The 17913-nt window shown below is 42.7% G+C and overlaps 2 protein-coding genes, 1 long non-coding RNA gene and 1 other non-coding gene across 5 annotated transcripts in view; 1 reads left to right on the top strand and 3 right to left on the bottom strand.

The window, feature by feature from the left end:
* AP2B1 (adaptor related protein complex 2 subunit beta 1) overlaps positions 1–136 on the bottom strand; it is a 129357-nt gene extending 129221 nt beyond the window's left edge. The window contains exon 1 of one of the 2 annotated variants that reach the window (XM_030296903.2): positions 7–136. The gene's annotated coding sequence lies outside the window, so the exon portion shown is untranslated. The remainder of the gene's footprint in view (positions 1–6) is intronic. The other variant, XM_030296905.1, reaches the window with a different exon arrangement.
* A 5293-nt stretch (positions 137–5429) lies between these two features.
* PEX12 (peroxisomal biogenesis factor 12) lies at positions 5430–9572 on the top strand. The gene is made up of 3 exons (XM_030296682.2): positions 5430–6159; positions 6439–6992; positions 7816–9572. The coding sequence occupies exons 1-3, from the start codon at positions 6034–6036 to the stop codon at positions 8213–8215; spliced, it is 1080 nt and encodes a 359-aa protein (XP_030152542.1). The 5' UTR covers positions 5430–6033; the 3' UTR covers positions 8216–9572.
* Positions 9573–10103: 531 nt separating this feature from the next.
* LOC115501439 lies at positions 10104–12847 on the bottom strand. Its single transcript, XR_003964793.1, has 2 exons — positions 12450–12847; positions 10104–10214 (listed from the first exon to the last, which is right to left on the bottom strand). It is a non-coding gene; the product is annotated as an uncharacterized LOC115501439 (long non-coding RNA).
* On the bottom strand, positions 10339–10435 carry LOC115501898. The gene has a single exon (XR_003964950.1). It is a non-coding gene; the product is annotated as a Z30 small nucleolar RNA (small nucleolar RNA).
* Positions 12848–17913: the final 5066 nt, after the last annotated feature.

The following is a 17913-nucleotide window of genomic DNA, read 5'->3' as shown; positions in this document are numbered from 1 at the left end:
ACTCACCGGAGGCAAAGGCGGGGGTGGCGGCAGCAGCCAGAGAGCACGGCCCGAGTGGTGTTGTAATGGTTTCCTGCACGTCACGACTCCTTCTCCAGGTCTAAGCCACTGCGCAAAACCCACTTTGCCAGAGACAAAGATGGTGGACAGGAAACTCTGACGTCAGAGAACCTCGCCGCGCACCGTCATTCCCGCGCGCGGCAGAACCAGAAAGGCGGCGAGCTCTGTCGCCTTGGAGACGGACAGGCTTTCCTCGGAGACTGGATACTGGACCCAAGAGGGAGTTCAGTGGCTATACAGAGGGATGTATTAAACAAACTGTCGTTCTCTGGATTTGTTTCCTCGCACAGTTCTCTAAAAACTCTCCCATGGAAAGGGTGAAATATCCTGTTGGAAAACAGGATGAGATGGCATCGGATCTGAATTTCTGAATTCAAACCCCTGCCTTGAGAATGACTGGGAAAGTTCCTTAATGTCTCCTTAACCTTAGTCTTGTCTGTGAAAAGGAGCCAACAATCTATCTCTTCCTGGCTTGGCAAGTTTCAGTGGGATAAAGTAGGTAAAGCACCTGGCTTGTAATAGGAGTGCTTACACAATAGTAAGTTACTTTTGGAAACCGAGACCTAGAAATCTCTGTACCTGTTTCTTAATTTTGCTGTGAACCTAAAACTGCTTCAAAAATAGTAAGTCTTTAATTTTTTTAAATGTGGAGAGTGAGAGTGCCTGGCGCAGTAGCTGAGGAAACCAAAATGCAAAGGAGACTGCGAAGTAGAAAAGGAGAAGGAAAAGCTGGTGGCTATAACTTTTTAGGATGTTTTTAGAGTTCTATGAAAGTAGGAACATACTAACCTATTCGCTCTTCTATCTCTGCGACCTAGCCCCCCTCCCCTCTCCAAAATTTGTCGAATGTGTAAATGTATGAATGATCAACAGTATCACTTGCTAGAGAGAAGAGGAGGAAGGACTGAAAAGCGTCCAAGGATTTAGCAATGTAAAGGTCATCATTGCTGGGACCGTCAGTAGAGACAGAAGGCAAAAGCCATGCTGCAGAAGTTTGAGGATAATGGAGGTGAGGAAATGAAACCAGGAGTTACAAATAACTCCGTAAGAAAATGTGGCTGAAAAGAGAAGATATATAGGATATTGGAAAGAGAGAATAGTGAGGATTTTTTTAAGTTCTATATTGATACATTTTCTTTACACTATTTTTAGCAATACCATGAGTTCAATGATCTTTCCTACCCATAGGACTTCAAAATCTCTATCTCTAGCCTTGACCTTTTCCCAACTTTTCACCACCAAATTGCCAACCGCACTTATGGAAAATTCTATATTTATGGCCCACCCAAATTAAGCAAATCATGGGATGAGGGTTGCTGTAAAACCTGGTTCCAGTTACAATTCTCAGAAATCAGAGGTGGATTCATAACGAAGAAGCCACCAGAAAAATCTTAGAGACTTTGATTCATATGCCTCTTCTATTCAAAACCTTTCAACAGCTCCTTTATGCTTAATATGTCCAAAACCTATCCTTCCCCCAGCTCCCCGAAGCTCTATGCTCTTTAGTTTTCTCATCTATAAAATGGGGAGATAGTAATATTTAATCAAAATATTGTTATAAGGACGAAGGGAATTAATATATGTAAAGCACTTAGAACTATGGCTGCACATACTATGTATGTATTTGCTGCGTGATTATCTCGACAAATTACACTACATTCCTCAAGCCAGAAACCTGGGGTCATCCTTGATTTCTCTCTCCTTTAATTGTCACATCCAATCCATCTCCAAGTTGTCAATCTACCTTCAAAATAAATCTTTAATTCATCCAATCCCCTCTATTCCACCTCATTAATACAAGCCACCATCACCTCTTGCCTGGAATACTAGAAACCTCAACTTTTCTCCCAACCATTATCCACACAGCAGCCAGTTTTTTTTTTTTTTAAGTTTACTTGTTTTCGAGAGACAGAGACAGAGTGCAAGCAGGCGAGGGACAGAGAGAGAGGGAGACACAGAATCTGAAGTAGGCTTCAGGCTCTGAGCTGTCAGCACAGAGCCCGACGTGGGGCTGGAACTCGTGAACTGTGAGATCATGACTTGAGCTGAAGTTGGACGCTTAACTGACTGAGCCACCCAAGTGCCCTTAGGTTTTAATTGCACTTATTTTGAAGTATAACAAACATTTTATAAAAAGTGCACACATTATAAGTGTAAAGCTCGGATGAATTTTCATAAAGTAAACATCAGCACATAACCATTACAGGGTCATCTTAAAAATACAAATCTCATCGTGATTCTGGTATTCTTCCGTGAATTCCCATTGCACTTGGGCTAAAATCCAGTCTCTTTCTCATGGCCGGAGTCCTTGCGTGGTTTGGCCTCTACCTCTCTAACATCATTTTATGCCTTTCAGTTACTCTTCATTTTTCCTTTTGCTAGCTATTGCAGCCCTCAAATATGCTAAACTCTTTCCCATCCTAGGGCCTTCACAAATACCGCTCCTTCTACCTAATACTACCCCCTCCTCCCGCAACTCCTCACATGGCTGGCTCATAATTTAGGTCTTGGTTTAATTGCAATCTCCTCAGAAAGGCACTCTGTTTACCCATTCTAGAAGGTTCTGCACTCCCAGCCCACACCACCACACCATCCCAGCCCTCTCATTCTATTTACAAATTGTATCTTAATTTATTTATTATCTCCCTCCTCGACTGTAAATTCCATGAAGGCAGATACAATTTGTTTTTATTACTACTTTATACCCATCACCTAACATAATGTCTGACACATAAAAGTTACTCAATATTGGGCACCTGGGTGGCTCAGTCGGTTAAGCATCCGACTTGATTTTGGCTCAGGTCACGATCTCACTGTTCGTGAGTTTGAGCCCCACATCGGGCTCTGTGAGGACAGTGCGTGGAGCCTGCTTGTTATTGTCTTCCTCTCTCTGCCCCTCCCTTCTTGCTCTCTGTATCTCTCAAAATAAATACAAACAAACTTTAAAGTTACTCAATATTTATTAAATAAATTACCATCCACAGGCAGAGTACTAAAACTAGCATTTAAGACCTTCCATAATCCGTCTAAATCTATTTTCAACATACCCTCTACTATTCCTATTTGTGCCTCTACAGTTAAAGCAAGTAACAATTTGTTCCTCCTATCCACTCCATGCTGCTCCCTTAGCCTCAAAAGTTCTGTCACTACTACTAATACTTGCCCCAAATGTACTTATCTTTTGAGGTCCACCTGATTCATAAAACTTTCTCAGTGGACATCTGTTATGATATGAGGTACAGAATGTACCAGGTTACATCATTGCATTAAAGAGCAACTGGCAAAGGGAAGTGGAAATAAAATATGAGGTTAGAAACAATGTTCTTGCCTTTGGTTATGCAGGCCAATAAGGGTGTTCTGTTTTTTTTTTTTTTAATTTTTTTTTCAACGTTTTTTTTTTTTTTTTTTTTTTTTTTTTTTGGGACAGAGAGAGACAGAGCATGAACAGGGGAGGGGCAGAGAGAGAGGGAGACACAGAATCGGAAACAGGCTCCAGGCTCCGAGCCATCAGCCCAGAGCCCGACGCGGGGCTCGAACTCACGAACCGCGAGATCGTGACCTGGCTGAAGTCGGACGCTTTAACCGACTGCGCCACCCAGGCGCCCCAAGGGTGTTCTGTTTAAACTGGTTAGCAGTGTGTATTCCTCCCAGCTGATAGTTATCTCTTCCTCTAAACTCACGTCATATTAGCCTGTCTGATGGCCCTGAATACCTCTTCACATAAGTGCACTTTTTATGTGTCTTATCTATTATTACATTATAAACATGAGGGCGGGATTTATGATGAGGTGGTTATTTGTTGGCTGTAATAATTGACACTATTTTTGACTGCCTTTTCCTTGTGCAATTTCAATTTACTTTTGGGGTATTTTCAAAGACCGTTAATCAAGATGTCTTGCCTTCTTCCCTGAAAGAGTGGAGAAGACATCTGAACTAAGGTAGGGCAATACAATTTGCATTCTAAGTACAGTGACAGAAATTTGTTGAAGCTCATTCATTTTAACAATGCTGCCTGGGTGAGACTTTACTAATTCTTGCTAGAGACATCCAATAGGACTGTAGTTCCTGTCCTTTTAGAGCTGGCTTTCCTCATTTTAACTACTCTATATATTTCCAATATTTTTTTTTTAGTTTAAATAGTGGCCTATTTCTTTTTCTTGTAACCAAAGAACCCTAAAATTGATACAAATGTTTAACCAATTTCCCACTTGTCATAGTAGATGCTGTCTCAACTTTGTGTTTTTGTTGTTTAATTAAGAAAAGCTTTCTTTTTTTTTTTAATTTTTTTTTCAACGCTTTTTATTTATTTTTGGGACAGAGAGAGACAGAGCATGAACGGGGGAGGGGCAGAGAGAGAGGGAGACACAGAATCGGAAACAGGCTCCAGGCTCCGAGCCATCAGCCCAGAGCCTGACGCGGGGCTCGAACTCACGGACCGCGAGATCGTGACCTGGCTGAAGTCGGACGCTCAACCGACTGCGCCACCCAGGCGCCCCAATCTATTTAGCACAGAAGTGGGGAGGGGTTGAAGAAAGAGGAATGGTTAAACGTGAATAAGCAACTCAGGAGAGGGTAAGTTGCATATGATGTAAAGGCCCTTTGCTAATTGTAAATTACACTAAGTTTGGTATACAGTGAAAGGTACCATCTTCCAAGCGTCTCCAGTTGATTCTAGTTACAACTCATCAGGATTCCTCTTAGTCCTGTATTCACATCGCTGTGACACATCCAACCGTATAGGAGAGTAGGAACCATTTTCATCAAGTGTGGCAAGTGCCTAGTTATGCTTGAACGTAACTACGCCTACAAGACAGTTAATCTACCGGCTAGAATGGAAAGTGACCGTTCCAAGTTCTGAGGAACATCAGGAACCTTTCTCATTCTAATCATCTTTTTTCTTTTCTTTTCTTTTTTTTAAATTAGCGGCAATAAGGCTAAAGACTTCTATCTCCAGCTGCAAATCCCTCCTGGGAGGGCCGACTATAAATTAACCACCACGCCCGGCGCACACAGAGAGAACTTCCGTGTGTCCACATTCCCATTCGTCCCCCCACCCTTAACTAAATCGCCCAAGGGAACACAGGCCTCAGCAGCAGGCTCGAACTCCTGGCTCTGGGTGCCAGACGTCGCGCGGCGCCCCAAACACCTTTCCAAAAAGACCTCTGCAGAGAGATTCAGAGGTGTGGCTTCCCATCGGGGATGCGATGCAAACCTAGCTAAGAAAAGTAAACCGAGCTGAGAACCCAACTCCAAGCCAGGCCTCCCCAAGTCACTTCTTTAATTTCAGCGGGAGCGGAAGCGGAAGCGGAAGCTCCGGTGGGGTCATAGAGTTTGCTCGTTCCGGTTTCCGGGCCACTTTCGGGGCTAGAGCGCCTCCCGTCCGCCAGCCATCCCAGTCCCCAGCGGCTTCTATTTCCGGGTGCGGCGCCTGTCATAAAGCTGGGGCCTCTCTACAAACGTGGAATCGTGGGTCCTTCGCGCCTCGCCGGGGGTCAGCGCGCAAGGACGGTCCCTGGCGGGGGTACTTCGCAGCCAACGGCTGGAGCCGGTCTTCGCGTACCGAGTCCGCACTGGCACCTCTAACCCCTCAGAGCTAGCTGGCTCTTGAGCCCTCACGAGTTAGAGTCCCTGATTCGCAGTCTCCAGGGCTGCAGCAACAGAAGATATCACTCCTTCGCCCATCCCTGTCCCATAGGCATGCTCTGCCCTGTGAGGTACAGCATTTGACAAGTCACCCCTACCCCACACACCACTTCCACCGCGTCTGCCTTAACTTCGTTCTTAACCTCCTTTTGAGACCCCTCCCTTCTGCCTCCAGAAGAGGTCTTTTCCCCCCACTTCCGTGAAAGAGGAGTTTTGGGTCTCTTGCAGAAAGATTACCTTTAAGACTGAGCACCTATTTGATAACTAAAACAAGTTCATGCTTACTAAAGAGTTTGTGGGCAAAGTGAAACCCAGTGCACACGGGAAATTATGGCTGAGCACGGGGCTCACATCACAACTGCTTCTGTGGTGGATGACCAGCCATCCATCTTTGAGGTGGTAGCACAGGAGAGTTTAATGACAGCAGTGAGACCTGCTCTTCAGCATGTGGTCAAGGTAAGGTGTCAATTCTCTGAGAGTTTTTAGGGACTGGGTAAAAACCAAACCAATAATTATAATTCACATCCTATGGTTTAACGGTTATTGAGTCCATGTTATGTGTAGAGCCCTGTACTGAATAACCCAGCACTTCAGGGAGGATAGGGCAGACCCCAAAAGAAGTGCTCATTTAAGCCTAAAGTATAGAATTTAGAAGAAAAAAGGGGAAATGCAAATACAATGCATAGTAATTGTGAAATGGAATGAATTTCATTTTATTAATTTACTTTGCTTTAGGTTCTTGCAGAATCCAATCCTGCCCACTATGGCTTCTTTTGGAGGTGGTTTGATGAAATCTTCACCCTGCTAGATCTTCTGCTCCAGCAGCATTATTTGTCCAAAACCAGTGCCTCATTCTCTGAAAATTTTTATGGCTTAAAGCGCATTGTAATGGAGGACACACACAAGCTTCAGAGGTTGGCCAGTGCTGGTCTCCCAAAGCAGCAGCTTTGGAAGTCAATTATGTTCCTGGTTCTTCTTCCCTACCTGAAAGTGAAGCTAGAGAAGCTGGTTTCTAGCCTGAGAGAAGAGGATGAATATTCTATTCATCCCCCTTCTTCCCGTTGGAAACAGTTTTATAAAGCCTTCCTGGCAGCCTACCCATTTGTTAACATGGCATGGGAAGGCTGGTTTTTTGTACAACAACTTCGATACATCCTAGGAAAGGCTCAGCATCACTCACCACTGCTGAGGCTGGCTGGTGTTCGGTTAGGTCGACTTACAGTTCAGGATATACAAGCTCTGGAGCACAGACCAGCTGAAGTCAGCATGATGCAGCAACCAGCCAGGAGGTAAGGCTTTAACATTCCCCAATATTTCGTTAACATATTCTAAAATCAGAACCAATTTTATTAAATCCATCTTCCTCGGTTCACTTTGAGGTATTTTGTAAACGCAGAAAAATTCTCGTGTCCATAGAACAAGAGTGGTAAACTTCCTGGTAAACTTCCTCATCACACTAGCTACATTTTTGTGCACGCTTGCTGCGTGCGTCAGGCCCTGTGCTAGGTGTTTGCTTTACGTACGTTACCTCAATCCTCATCACAACCGAATGAAATAAATTCATTGTTCCATTTAACAGCTAAGGAAACTGAGCCCTGATACTGAAGTCCTTTGCCAAGGCCACATGGCTGGAAGGTGGCAGAATTGAGATCCAAGCCTGATCAACAGTTCTCAAGACTGTGTCTTAACCACAATGCTATACTGCTTTTAGTTAGTGTTTGTGGTGTCCTACAAGTTCAAATATGTATTCCTCAATATTGCTAAGTTATTTTTTGTTAAGAGCATTGTTCCTTTTTCTGGATATACTACCTTACACACACACAATCTATATAATCAGTCTAATTTCTTTCTTAAAACACAAAAACAAAGAAGACCCTAGTCATTAAATACAAAGTTTAGCTCCTATACTCCCAAAAGACTGTAAATCAGAAAAAAGAAATCATTTAGAACAGATACTAAAGGAGACAGTGCCAATCTAGCAACTACTCAATCCCCAAACTGAATCGGTGATTCTGATGAAGAGTGTAAGAACTATAATTTTAGTAGTCATTCTGTGACGATACCTACATAAGCAGTTCCTCCTTTTGTCTCCTCGTTCTGTTCTCCCACCAGTGTTGGTGAGAAGATAAAGTCAGCTCTGAAGAAAGCTGTGGGAGGTGCTGCCTTATCCCTCTCTACTGGCCTTTCTGTGGGAGTATTCTTTCTGCAATTCCTTGAGTGGTGGTACTCATCTGAAAATCAAGAAACCGTCAAATCGCTGACTGCCCTACCTACTCCGCCACCACCTGTACACCTGGACTACAATTCTGATTCTCCTCTGTTACCCAAAATGAAGACTGTGTGCCCACTGTGTCGTAAAATCCGGGTGAATGATACTGTTCTTGCCACCTCTGGCTATGTGTTTTGTTATCGCTGTGTGTTTAATTATGTCAGGAGTCACCAAGCTTGTCCCATAACAGGTTATCCAACAGAAGTACAACATCTAATTAAACTGTACTCCCCTGAGAACTGAAACGGATTAGCATTTTATCTCACAACAAAATTACTGCACTATAAGGCCACAGGACTGATTTTCAGCACAGTATGTAGCATTGTTTGATACTTCTCATCCTCCACTCATAATTATATGGACTTTAAGTAACTAGAGTTGACCCCTGAACATGTGTTCACTGGCCCCCCACATATAACTTTTGAATCCCCCAAAACTGAACTACTAATAGCCTACTGTTGACCAGAAGCCTTACGAATAAATAGTCAATTAACACACATTTTGTATGTTAGATGTATTATATACCGTATTCTTGCAGTAAAATAAGATAGGGAAAATACTAAGATTAAGAGAAAGTACCTTTATACTGTACTTTTTGGGGGGTGCCTGGGTGGCTCAGTCGGTTGAGCATCCGACTGCAGCTCAGGTCATGATCTCGCAGTTTGTGAGTTCCAGCCCCGCATCGGGCTCTGTGCTGACAGCTCAGAGCCTGGAGCCTGCTTCAGATTCTGTGTCTCCCTCTCTCTCTGCCCCTTTCCTGCTCATGCTCTGTCTCTGAGAAATGAATAAAAGTTAAAAAAAATTTTATACTGTACTTTTTACAGTACTGTAAGAAATCCAAATATAAGTAGACCTACACAGTTCAAATTTGTGTTGTTCCAGGGTCAACTGTATATGGATTTCTTTAAAAAGATGTATCCATTGATCTTAACCTTTTAACTTGCTCTCTAGATTCCTACTTAGAGTTTACCAAGCTGGTTAGAATGAGAATCAGGACTGACAGGAGACATGAAGGTCAATGTACAATAAGTGGATAAAAGGGGATAGTTAGTACAGAAGCTTTTCCTTGAAGAACAAGAGGTATAGAAGCTCTCAGGAAAAACCCAAGTTAGACCTCATAAAGTGGGTAGTGAATAGGTAGCAGCCTTCTTGAGGAAAGGAAGCATTTATCTGCCTATGAAGAAGATATTTTATCAGTTTGCAAACAATGTGAAACATAGACCTGCTCTTTATAGACATACTTAGAAACACTTTAGAAGAACAAAGCGCCTTCCATATACTGTAATCCACTTGTTAAGTAACACCTGTTATAGTTTATCAACTTTTAAAGAAGATTCCTTTATGAGCCATACAGATGGGAAACTGGTTAAAGAAAAGTAGGGGTTGAGTGTATATTGTTGTCTGAAGATTTCAGTGTGAAAGCAAATCTAATTAAGAGATGAACTAAAATACTGATCTAACTTTGTGCAAAAGAATCTTTTAATAAGCTCTTTCTTCTTGCTGTTAAGAGTCTGCAAAATGGGCACAAATTATTCTGGCTATTAGTAAGTTTCTGTGAAATGCTGAAACAAATTTTAAGAATAAATGTTTTTGGCAAAGAGCTGTTCCAAGTTGTCATGATTATGTGGAAACTTAAAGATTACTGAGGTGTTTAAATTTTTCATTCAGACCACCTTTGACTTTGAGGTATTTTTGTATTGACATCTTGTTTGTGTGTGTGTGTGTGTGTGTTTTTATTGCTAATCTAATACTTGGAGAAAAAAATCCTCTACTCCCAACAGCAAGAATTCAGCTTTGTGTGAAATACCCTGTCTTAGAAATACTACAGAAACACTTCAGTTCTGTGTAGTAAAATTCATGCCACTGGATGGTCAGGTTGGTGAAAATACATGGGTAGAGGAAGGATGAAAATAATTTAAGTGCCCCTGCTGAGATAAGTGTTTTCCAATATTTTCACTCATTTAGCAATTCAAAGCACATTCTCTGATAGTACAAAGTTGATTAAATTTTGAAATGGATTAACCTATGGATTTGAAAATATTAACACTTTTGTGTACCATAAGAAGAATGTAATAGATATTTGTAAAAGTTCTTGTTAGAGCGCAAGGTTTTACGAAAACAAACACCATAGTTAATTAAGCATTTTTAATATCATAAGTCAATAAGGAAACTGAACCAGATTCAGGATTGAAATAATGTAGTCCTCCACGAAGATATCAAAAGCCAGATTTTTCACCTCAACCTAAGAAGGAAAACAGCAAAGTATTAGCAATTCAAAAGAATATCAAAGAAACATTCTAATACATAATAAAATCAGTATGCAAATAGATTAAAACATACCAATGTGGAAAAACCACAACCAGAATCAGCTCAGAGAGAAGATTAAGGGATCATACCCTGGTCAAGGCCAACCCTGAAGCAGTGGCAATACCAGGTCAGACTATACTTCACTCATCATCGCATCATTCCATTTCACATCCTTCTATACCTAAGAGCAGCCCAACACTCTCCACATCCAAGAAAACTTAGGTTAACCTATGAAAAAAATAAAGGCTTCTTTATAGATAAGTTTCAACCATGGGTTTTCAACAAATACTTTATTTTCCATTATGTTTTGCTTTAAGCAAGTCTGCTGTACAAAAATGCAAACTTGGAGGAACTTTTTTGCTTTTGAAATACAGGAGAGTGGAGAAGCATTTATGATTAAAAAAATTTTTTTTTTAATGTTTATTTATTTTTGAGAGAGGGAGAGAGAATCCCAAGCAGGCTCCAGGCTGTCAGTGCAGAGCCCGACGGATGCAGGGCTCCATCCCGCCAACTGTGAGATCATGACTGGAGCCAAAATCAAGGGTTGGATGCTTAAATGACTGAGTCACCCAGGCGCCCCCCAAATTTTTTTTTAATGAGCCCAAACACTAGGCATGATAAAATTTCAGGGATGTCTGTGAAGAGATTTATCGTCCTAAAGTAAAAGCTTTAGAAAAGATTTTCTACTACATTCCACTATAAACTCCAGCTCATTTAATATACAGTTTGATTTATAATTCTGCTCCTAACAAAGAGAAGAAGTATAGTCATAAAATCTTTATACTGGAATCTTCTATCTTAAAAGTCCAAGATCCAGAGAGGCTACGTTTTGCCAAAGGTTCACAACAAATTAACTAACAGTAGAGCTGGAAAGAGAACAGAGGTTTGATCATCAGATTTACATTTTTCCACTACCAGTTAAATATGAGGCTTAATTTCATTTTTCTCCAGGCCATAGGAAAGATAAAAGAAGCAATGCAAGGGGCGCCTGGGTGGCTCAGTCGGTTGAGCATCCGACTTTGGCTCAGGCCATGATCTCAGAGTCTGTGAGTTCGAGCCCCACGTCGGGCTCTGTGCTGACAGCCCAGAGCCTGGAGCCTGCTTCAGATTCTATGTCTCCCTCTCTCTCTGCCCCTTCCCTGCTCATGTTCTGTCTCTCTCTGTCTCAAAAATAAATACAAAAATTTAAAAAAAAAGAAAATTTAAAAAAATGTTGTTAAAAAAAAAAAAGCAATGCAAAGTGTAAGTAATTCAAAACCTGGATAATCAATTTCTGAGTAAGAAAGCTGACTGCATTTCATTTATTCTAAATGACACCTTCTGGTGGTATGTTGTCACTGACGTGGAAAAGTACTTGGATCACAATGTCACCCTCCCCAGCCTTTCAGCATGGTGTTGTCAGTACCTAAGTAACAATTCTGGAGACAGCACATGCTTCCTTCAGCCATCTATAAATGTCAATAGATTGATACTCCTTAGTTAAAAATTGACAGCTGTTGGTCTGTGTTAACCATTCAGCAATTAAACTCCATTAAAAAGGGGCGGGGGGCGAGGGGACTAACAAAGTGCCTGTTTTACAGGGGCTACGCTGGAGTCTTTAGTTCATCTTCCTACACCGGTGAAGTACACATTAAAAACGAGGAAAACAGAGGCTGAGAGAACTTAAATAACTTTGTCTAAAAGCACGAAACTTGGGAGCGGAGCTCCAAGTGTGCTCCCGCCATTCACAGCACGCACACATTCCTAGTTCTCTTCCTCAGTACACTTTGCTCCATCTGGAGTGCCTCCCCCAACCCTTTCAACCTGGAGAACTTCTAATTATAGTAACCTTACTCAAACGTCACCTTCTCTAAGTGGTCTCTAACTCTGTCATCCTCTCGTCTCACTTACACAGCACTTTTCCCCACCACAGCACGCCATCACACGCTACTTATTTACCCATACACATACCCCTCCTTCCATCTCTGCCATCGGCCCCATGGCACGGACTTCCTCAAGAACCAGGCCAGTGTCTTCCTGGCGTTTGCATCCATCGCACTCGGAACAGTGCCTGGTACATAGGACGAGGCTCAATAAATGAACGTTTAATTCGGTCACTGGGCGCCCCTCCCTCCTAAACTTAAGCTCCTAGATTACAAAGTCATCAGCACAATTTAAAAAGCCAACTTACCTCCAATACTGCACGCAGGTAAACCATACACGCATCTCTAAGCCCTCCCTCCCCTAGCTTCTACCTCATGGCGGTCTCCACGGCGCGCTGCGCAGGTCAACCGGTGCTTCCATACAATGGACTCTCAACAAAATAATAATAATAAAGTCCAAACCCCACCGACTTCAGGAAAGACTGAGAGGGGCCGTACTTGCAGGGAAATACGAGTAAGGCCGAAGCCAGGGCTCAAACCAAAGACCCAGGCACGAGTCCACAGCCCGCTCTCCGAACTCCTCAAGCTCCCACGCCCTGTCTCGGGAGGTTTGCTCCGGCCCGCGGAGACTGACAGCAGCAGTCACCCGGCCTTTCGGCTCCTGGCTACAACTCAGTCCCGCTTCCCGCTTGCCGGTAGCCTAGCTTTGCTGCAGCTCGCGAGACCTCCCCGCCCAGAACAGCCTCCGCCGGACAACCAATCCTCCGGCCGCCATTGAGTCACGTGGGTCACAGCCTTTGTCGGGCGGGTGCGAGGAGCAGCCAATCGGAGGGCCAGGCGACAGTGAGGCGTGGAGCGGGACGGAAGCGCCTTTTCGGTTGCTTCTTAGTGTGGGGTCTTCGTCTTCAGGCTAGTGCTTTTTCAGCCTTTGAGCGATTCCTGCCTGCCTCTCAACTCCCTGCCCTTGGACTTTGGGATGTCTTTTGCTAGTTGCCGGTCCTTTGTTTTACAACCGGGGAGGGCATCTGAAAGAGTTGTGCCCGGTATTTCCGGGAAGAATTATCGATTCAGATAGTGATCCAATAGGATTTACTGCACTTGTCCGATTCCCGCGGGAGGGCTGAGGGCTGGGGGCTGGGAGGAATGTGTCCCTTTCCATTCTGTGAACTCTTTCGTTGATCGGGCGCTTGGACGCTTCCTAGATCAGCTTTCCACAAGAAAAGTGCAGCTAAATATCAAAGAAATGCTCAGGAGAACTGGAAAGACTTCCTGGAAGAGGTGGCATTTGATCTGAGTCTGGAAAGTTGGATGGGTTTTGAAAATTAGGAGATTCTGGCAGAAGGAATAATTTGACGCCCGAATTAAATGAGAAACCATGGGGGAACTTGGAAATGTAAGTAAAGTCGAAAAAATGTAGTGTTTCTAAATTTGGTGAGTTAGAAAACACCAGGGGATACTTAATATGTATGTCCTCTAGCACCAAAGACAACAAAAACCCAAAAAAGCCTGGAGCACAACCCAGACTATCTAATCAGAAATTCTAGCGTTGGATCCCAGGCAGATGTATTATTGAAAGGTGACCCAGGGATGATTCTGATTCATACCAAAGTCTGAGGACCGCTATTAGTGTTAAAGAAAGGAGGTGGTGGGAAATTTGAAAGACAAATCAAGACTTCATCAAAGATGGTGGCTTACTGGCTGTGTAGATTACTCTGGAGAAAGTGGGAGACTTGAAGATTTCAGAGTGGGAGTAGATCAGTGATCAGAGCTGTACTTTTGACAACTATGTATGCAAATGTGTTTTTAAATAGATCAAAGGAGGGCGAAGTGAAAGAAAGGGAAACTATAGCAAGTGATTGGCATAGGTGAGAGCTAAGAAGAACCTAAATTAGGATTGTGGAAGTGGAAATTGAGAGGTGGCATATGAAAAGCAGCGTGAGGAATGTGATGAGTGTCAGAAAGGGATGGGTAGAAGGTGTCAACCTAAATAAAAAGGAAGACTGAGACAAGTGCAAAATTGTCAAAAAGATGAGCTTATTTAGGAAGAGCAGAGGAGTTGCAGTTCAAGACTTGCAAACGTTAGCAAGTTACATTGAGTCTCTTGAGAGTTTGGGATAGGCTGCATATTTGGGTAGGGAATGTAAGGAGGAGAGAGCTCAGTTTAGAGTCTGTTAAAATAAAAAACAAAGGGAGGCCAGATTTGAAAATTCACCAAGCAAACCAGACCAGACCAACCAGTCTGGTCATACAAACAAACTTCAATTCAGCTTCCTTTGCAAGACCAACCTGACCTGGGTTATTTCTTGTTTGTGCCTTTGGGAACCATAAGTAAAACTTAATCCCTGACCAACTCACTATCATTTAAGAAAATTCAAGGGATACCTGGGTGGCTCAATATGTTGAGTGCCTTGACTCTTGAATTGGGCTCAGGTCATGATCTCATGACTTAGGAGACAGAGCCCAGTGTGGGGCTGAGCGTGGAGCCTGCTTGGGATTCTCTACCTCCCTCTCCCTCTGCCCCTCCCCTGTTTGCACATGTGTGCCCCTGTACACACAGTCTCTTGTCTCTCTCTCTCTCAAAAATATATCAAGTATCAGTTTTCTGTAAATCAGGCATTTATGAGAAATGAGTCTCTCAGTCTTTTTATTTTCCTGAGGGCCCTTATGTGAGATTTCATTTTCTCTCCTCTGGTTCCATTTTATTTAATTTAATTTATTTATTTATTTATTTATTTATATGTATGTATGTATGTATGTTTATTTATTTTTTAGAGAAAGAGAGAACAGGGGAGGGGCAGAGAGAGGGAGACAGAGACTCTGAAGTGGCCTCCACAGCAGACTCTGTGCTGATAGCAGAAAGCCAGATGTGAGGCCTGAACTCATGAACTGTGAGATCATGACCTGAGCCAAAGTCAGACACTTAACCGACTGAGCCACCCAGGTGCCCCGCTCTGGTTCCATTTTAGATTGAAGTTCGAGAAATAAAAGGGAAGAATGAAGAGAAATGGAGTGTCTCTGTACCAGACCTATTAAGGATTTCCATTGTAGTTTCAGGACAGGAGACGTTAGACAGTGAAGATAATGGGTCTTTTCATGTGCTATTCTTCTACCTGGTTTCCCTTTCTTTCCCCATCTCTCCCTCTCAACCTGGTGCATTCTTTTTTTTTTTTCTTTTTAATGTTTATTCATTTTGAGAGACAGTGCACGAGTAGGGGAGGGGCAGAAAGAGAGGTGGAGAGAGAGAATCCAAAGCAGGCTTCTTGCTGTGAGCACAGAGCCCAACGTGGGGCTCGATCCCACAAACTGTGAGATTGTGACCTGAGCCCAAATCAAGAGTTGGACACAACTGATTGAGCCACCCAGGTGCCCCTCAACCTGGTGCATTCTTACTTGCAGGTTGCAACTCATGTACCATCTCATTTATGAAATCTTATACTCACGAGCATAGTTACTGCCACTCCTCAGAACACCCAGAGCACACTGTTCATATGTTATTAGCTCTCCAGAGTGGCACTAGGGTATAATGGTCATGCATGTGACTATATTTGCAAGCTGTTATAAGAGTTGAATGAGCACACAGAGAATGCATAGCAGGTAAAGTGCTCAACTGATGTTATTATATCTGTTGAATTGCAATGAGTTAATACATGTTTTTCCTCTCTAGATTGTGAGCAGGACGTGTATCTTATTCTGGCTAACAGTAAGGCTGCATGGCAGAATGATAGTAAATGAGTTTTGCAAGAGACAGGGGTTCAGATCCCAGCTCTGTTACTTACTAGGTGTGTAGCCTTGAGCTTTACTTCCCTGAATTCAGTTTCTTCATTTATAAGATGATGAAAATAATGCATGTCTTACAAGTTGTCATAAGGACAATTTGAGACCATCAGAGTTGCATATCTGGCCCAAAGAAGCCAATCACTAAATAGCAGTTTTTATTGTGACATGTAGCCCCAGGCTACATTTCATTCTCACAAGAGTTGTACAAAGAAGACACTATTATTATCTCTAATTTACACAGAAGGAATCTGAGGCTTTGGTTAGCATAACTAAGGTCTCAAAGCTAGAAAGGGCCAGAGCAAGGATTTCAACATCTCAGATGCTCGAACAATAGCTGATTGAATGAGAGAATGAGTGAAAGTTAGGAGACTTAGCTAGGGTCAGTCAGTGGTGAGGGACAGCCAGCACTGTTGCTCTCGGTCTCTATGTTCTCCATAGTCTTTGAACCATCTCTATGAATGAACCGAGAGTAGATGGACACTGGTATTTGTCAGTTTGTGTGTAGTGTGTACAAAGGTTGTGCCCTAACTACCTCTGTTGATAAAATGAAATACTTAGTGAATAAACACATCTTAAATAAATTGGAGGGGCGCCTGGGTGGCTCAGTCAGTTAAGCGTCCGACTTCACCTCAGGTCACAATCTCGCGGTCCGTGAGTTCGAGCCCCGCGTCAGGCTCTGGGCTGATGGCTCAGAGCCTGGAGCCTGCTTCCGATTCTGTGTCTCCCTCTCTCTCTGCCCCTCCCCCATTCATGCTCTGTCTCTCTCTGTCCCCAAAATAAATAAACATTAAAAAAATTTTTTTTTTAAATAGTAAATTGGAGGTGAGAAATTTGGGGAAATGTACAAAGGATGTTCATATGGAGCTAGAATCTCAGAAAACATTGTCTATCATAGTTGTTATCAGCATCCAAGTAATAGCAGTGAGACTTGGCAATCACGAGAGTATAGGTTTGCTAGTTCAAAAGCAATTAGATTTGTTTTGTGGGTCCCAGCAGGTGGAAATTATAGGGAGACAAATTATAACTGAAAATCAGGAAGCCGTTTCTAACAGAGCTGTCAGAAAATAGAAGGGACTAATTTGAGAGGTAGTGAGTTACTGTTGCTGGAGGTGTTCAAGCAGTTGCTGAAAAGATTTGTTGGGAGTCGAGAATATTATAGAGAAGACTTAGGAATCAGATAAATGGTTGGACTGGAAGATTTTTAAAGTTCCTTCCAACGCTTCTGTGATTCTATTATATGAACAGAAATTTCTCTAAGAGCCATACGTTTACATTTACCTACAGAAGATGCTCACATATGAAAAAAACAATTCATCAGGCTGATTCTGGTTTGCCTGGAGGAAGTGAGAAGGCAGCCAAGAGCAAACAAATGGCAGAGGAGGGTACCCATCCTGCAGATGCCTGCTTTTTTCCCCTCTTGCTGGGCATAAACAACACCCATATGGCCTCTACTTGGAGGAGATCACACAGAAGAAATGGTTTTCTTCTCCTAGAGGAAAAATTTTGACTTGGGTTAGTAAATATTTTGTTTTGCAATTAATAAGAGCTAACAAGGCCGTTTGTGAAACATTTGCTTCAGAGCCCTGAGTTCAAATTGGATGGCTGCTCTCTGGTCCGTGAAGCAAAAAGGGAAATCGACCATAGTTTAAGGACTATGTTCCAAAGGCTCACATTTTCTTCTGAGCCTTGGAGGCTCCCCCAGCACAGGGTAGAACTATTTAGAAGAGAAAGAACACTCCTGCTCCTACTTCACACTGTGTGTGAAGAAACGTATTTTTAGAAGAAGGTTTGAGAAGCTATAACGGTTTCTGCATTTGGTATCAATAGACATTCTTCCAGGAGTAAAATGTTTTAAATGTATAAAATAGTGCATAAAGAACACCAACTTTTATGTTTGTTTTTATAGTAAGACCACATCACATATACCCCAGAACTATTCTCCCTTAGTTCTCTATTGCCTTCCTTTCCCTTTGAATTATAAATAGGAGCAACTTT

The sequence above is a fragment of the Lynx canadensis genome, chromosome E1 (assembly GCF_007474595.2).
Source record: "Lynx canadensis isolate LIC74 chromosome E1, mLynCan4.pri.v2, whole genome shotgun sequence".
Lineage (NCBI taxonomy): Eukaryota > Metazoa > Chordata > Mammalia > Carnivora > Felidae > Lynx > Lynx canadensis.
Note: the sequence above shows the minus strand (reverse complement) of the source record. Positions and strands in the feature narration are given on the sequence as shown.

What these genes read in the sequence shown, in the direction of transcription:
- PEX12 (XM_030296682.2), top strand. Translation starts at nt 6,034, where the DNA reads ATGGCTGAGCACGGGGCTCACATCACAACTGCTTCTGTGGTGGATGAC. An exon ending in CTCTTCAGCATGTGGTCAAG is followed by an intron (nt 6,160 to 6,438) that starts GTAAGGTGTCAA and finishes ACTTTGCTTTAG; the next exon opens with GTTCTTGCAGAATCCAATCC. An exon ending in ATGCAGCAACCAGCCAGGAG is followed by an intron (nt 6,993 to 7,815) that starts GTAAGGCTTTAA and finishes TTCTCCCACCAG; the next exon opens with TGTTGGTGAGAAGATAAAGT.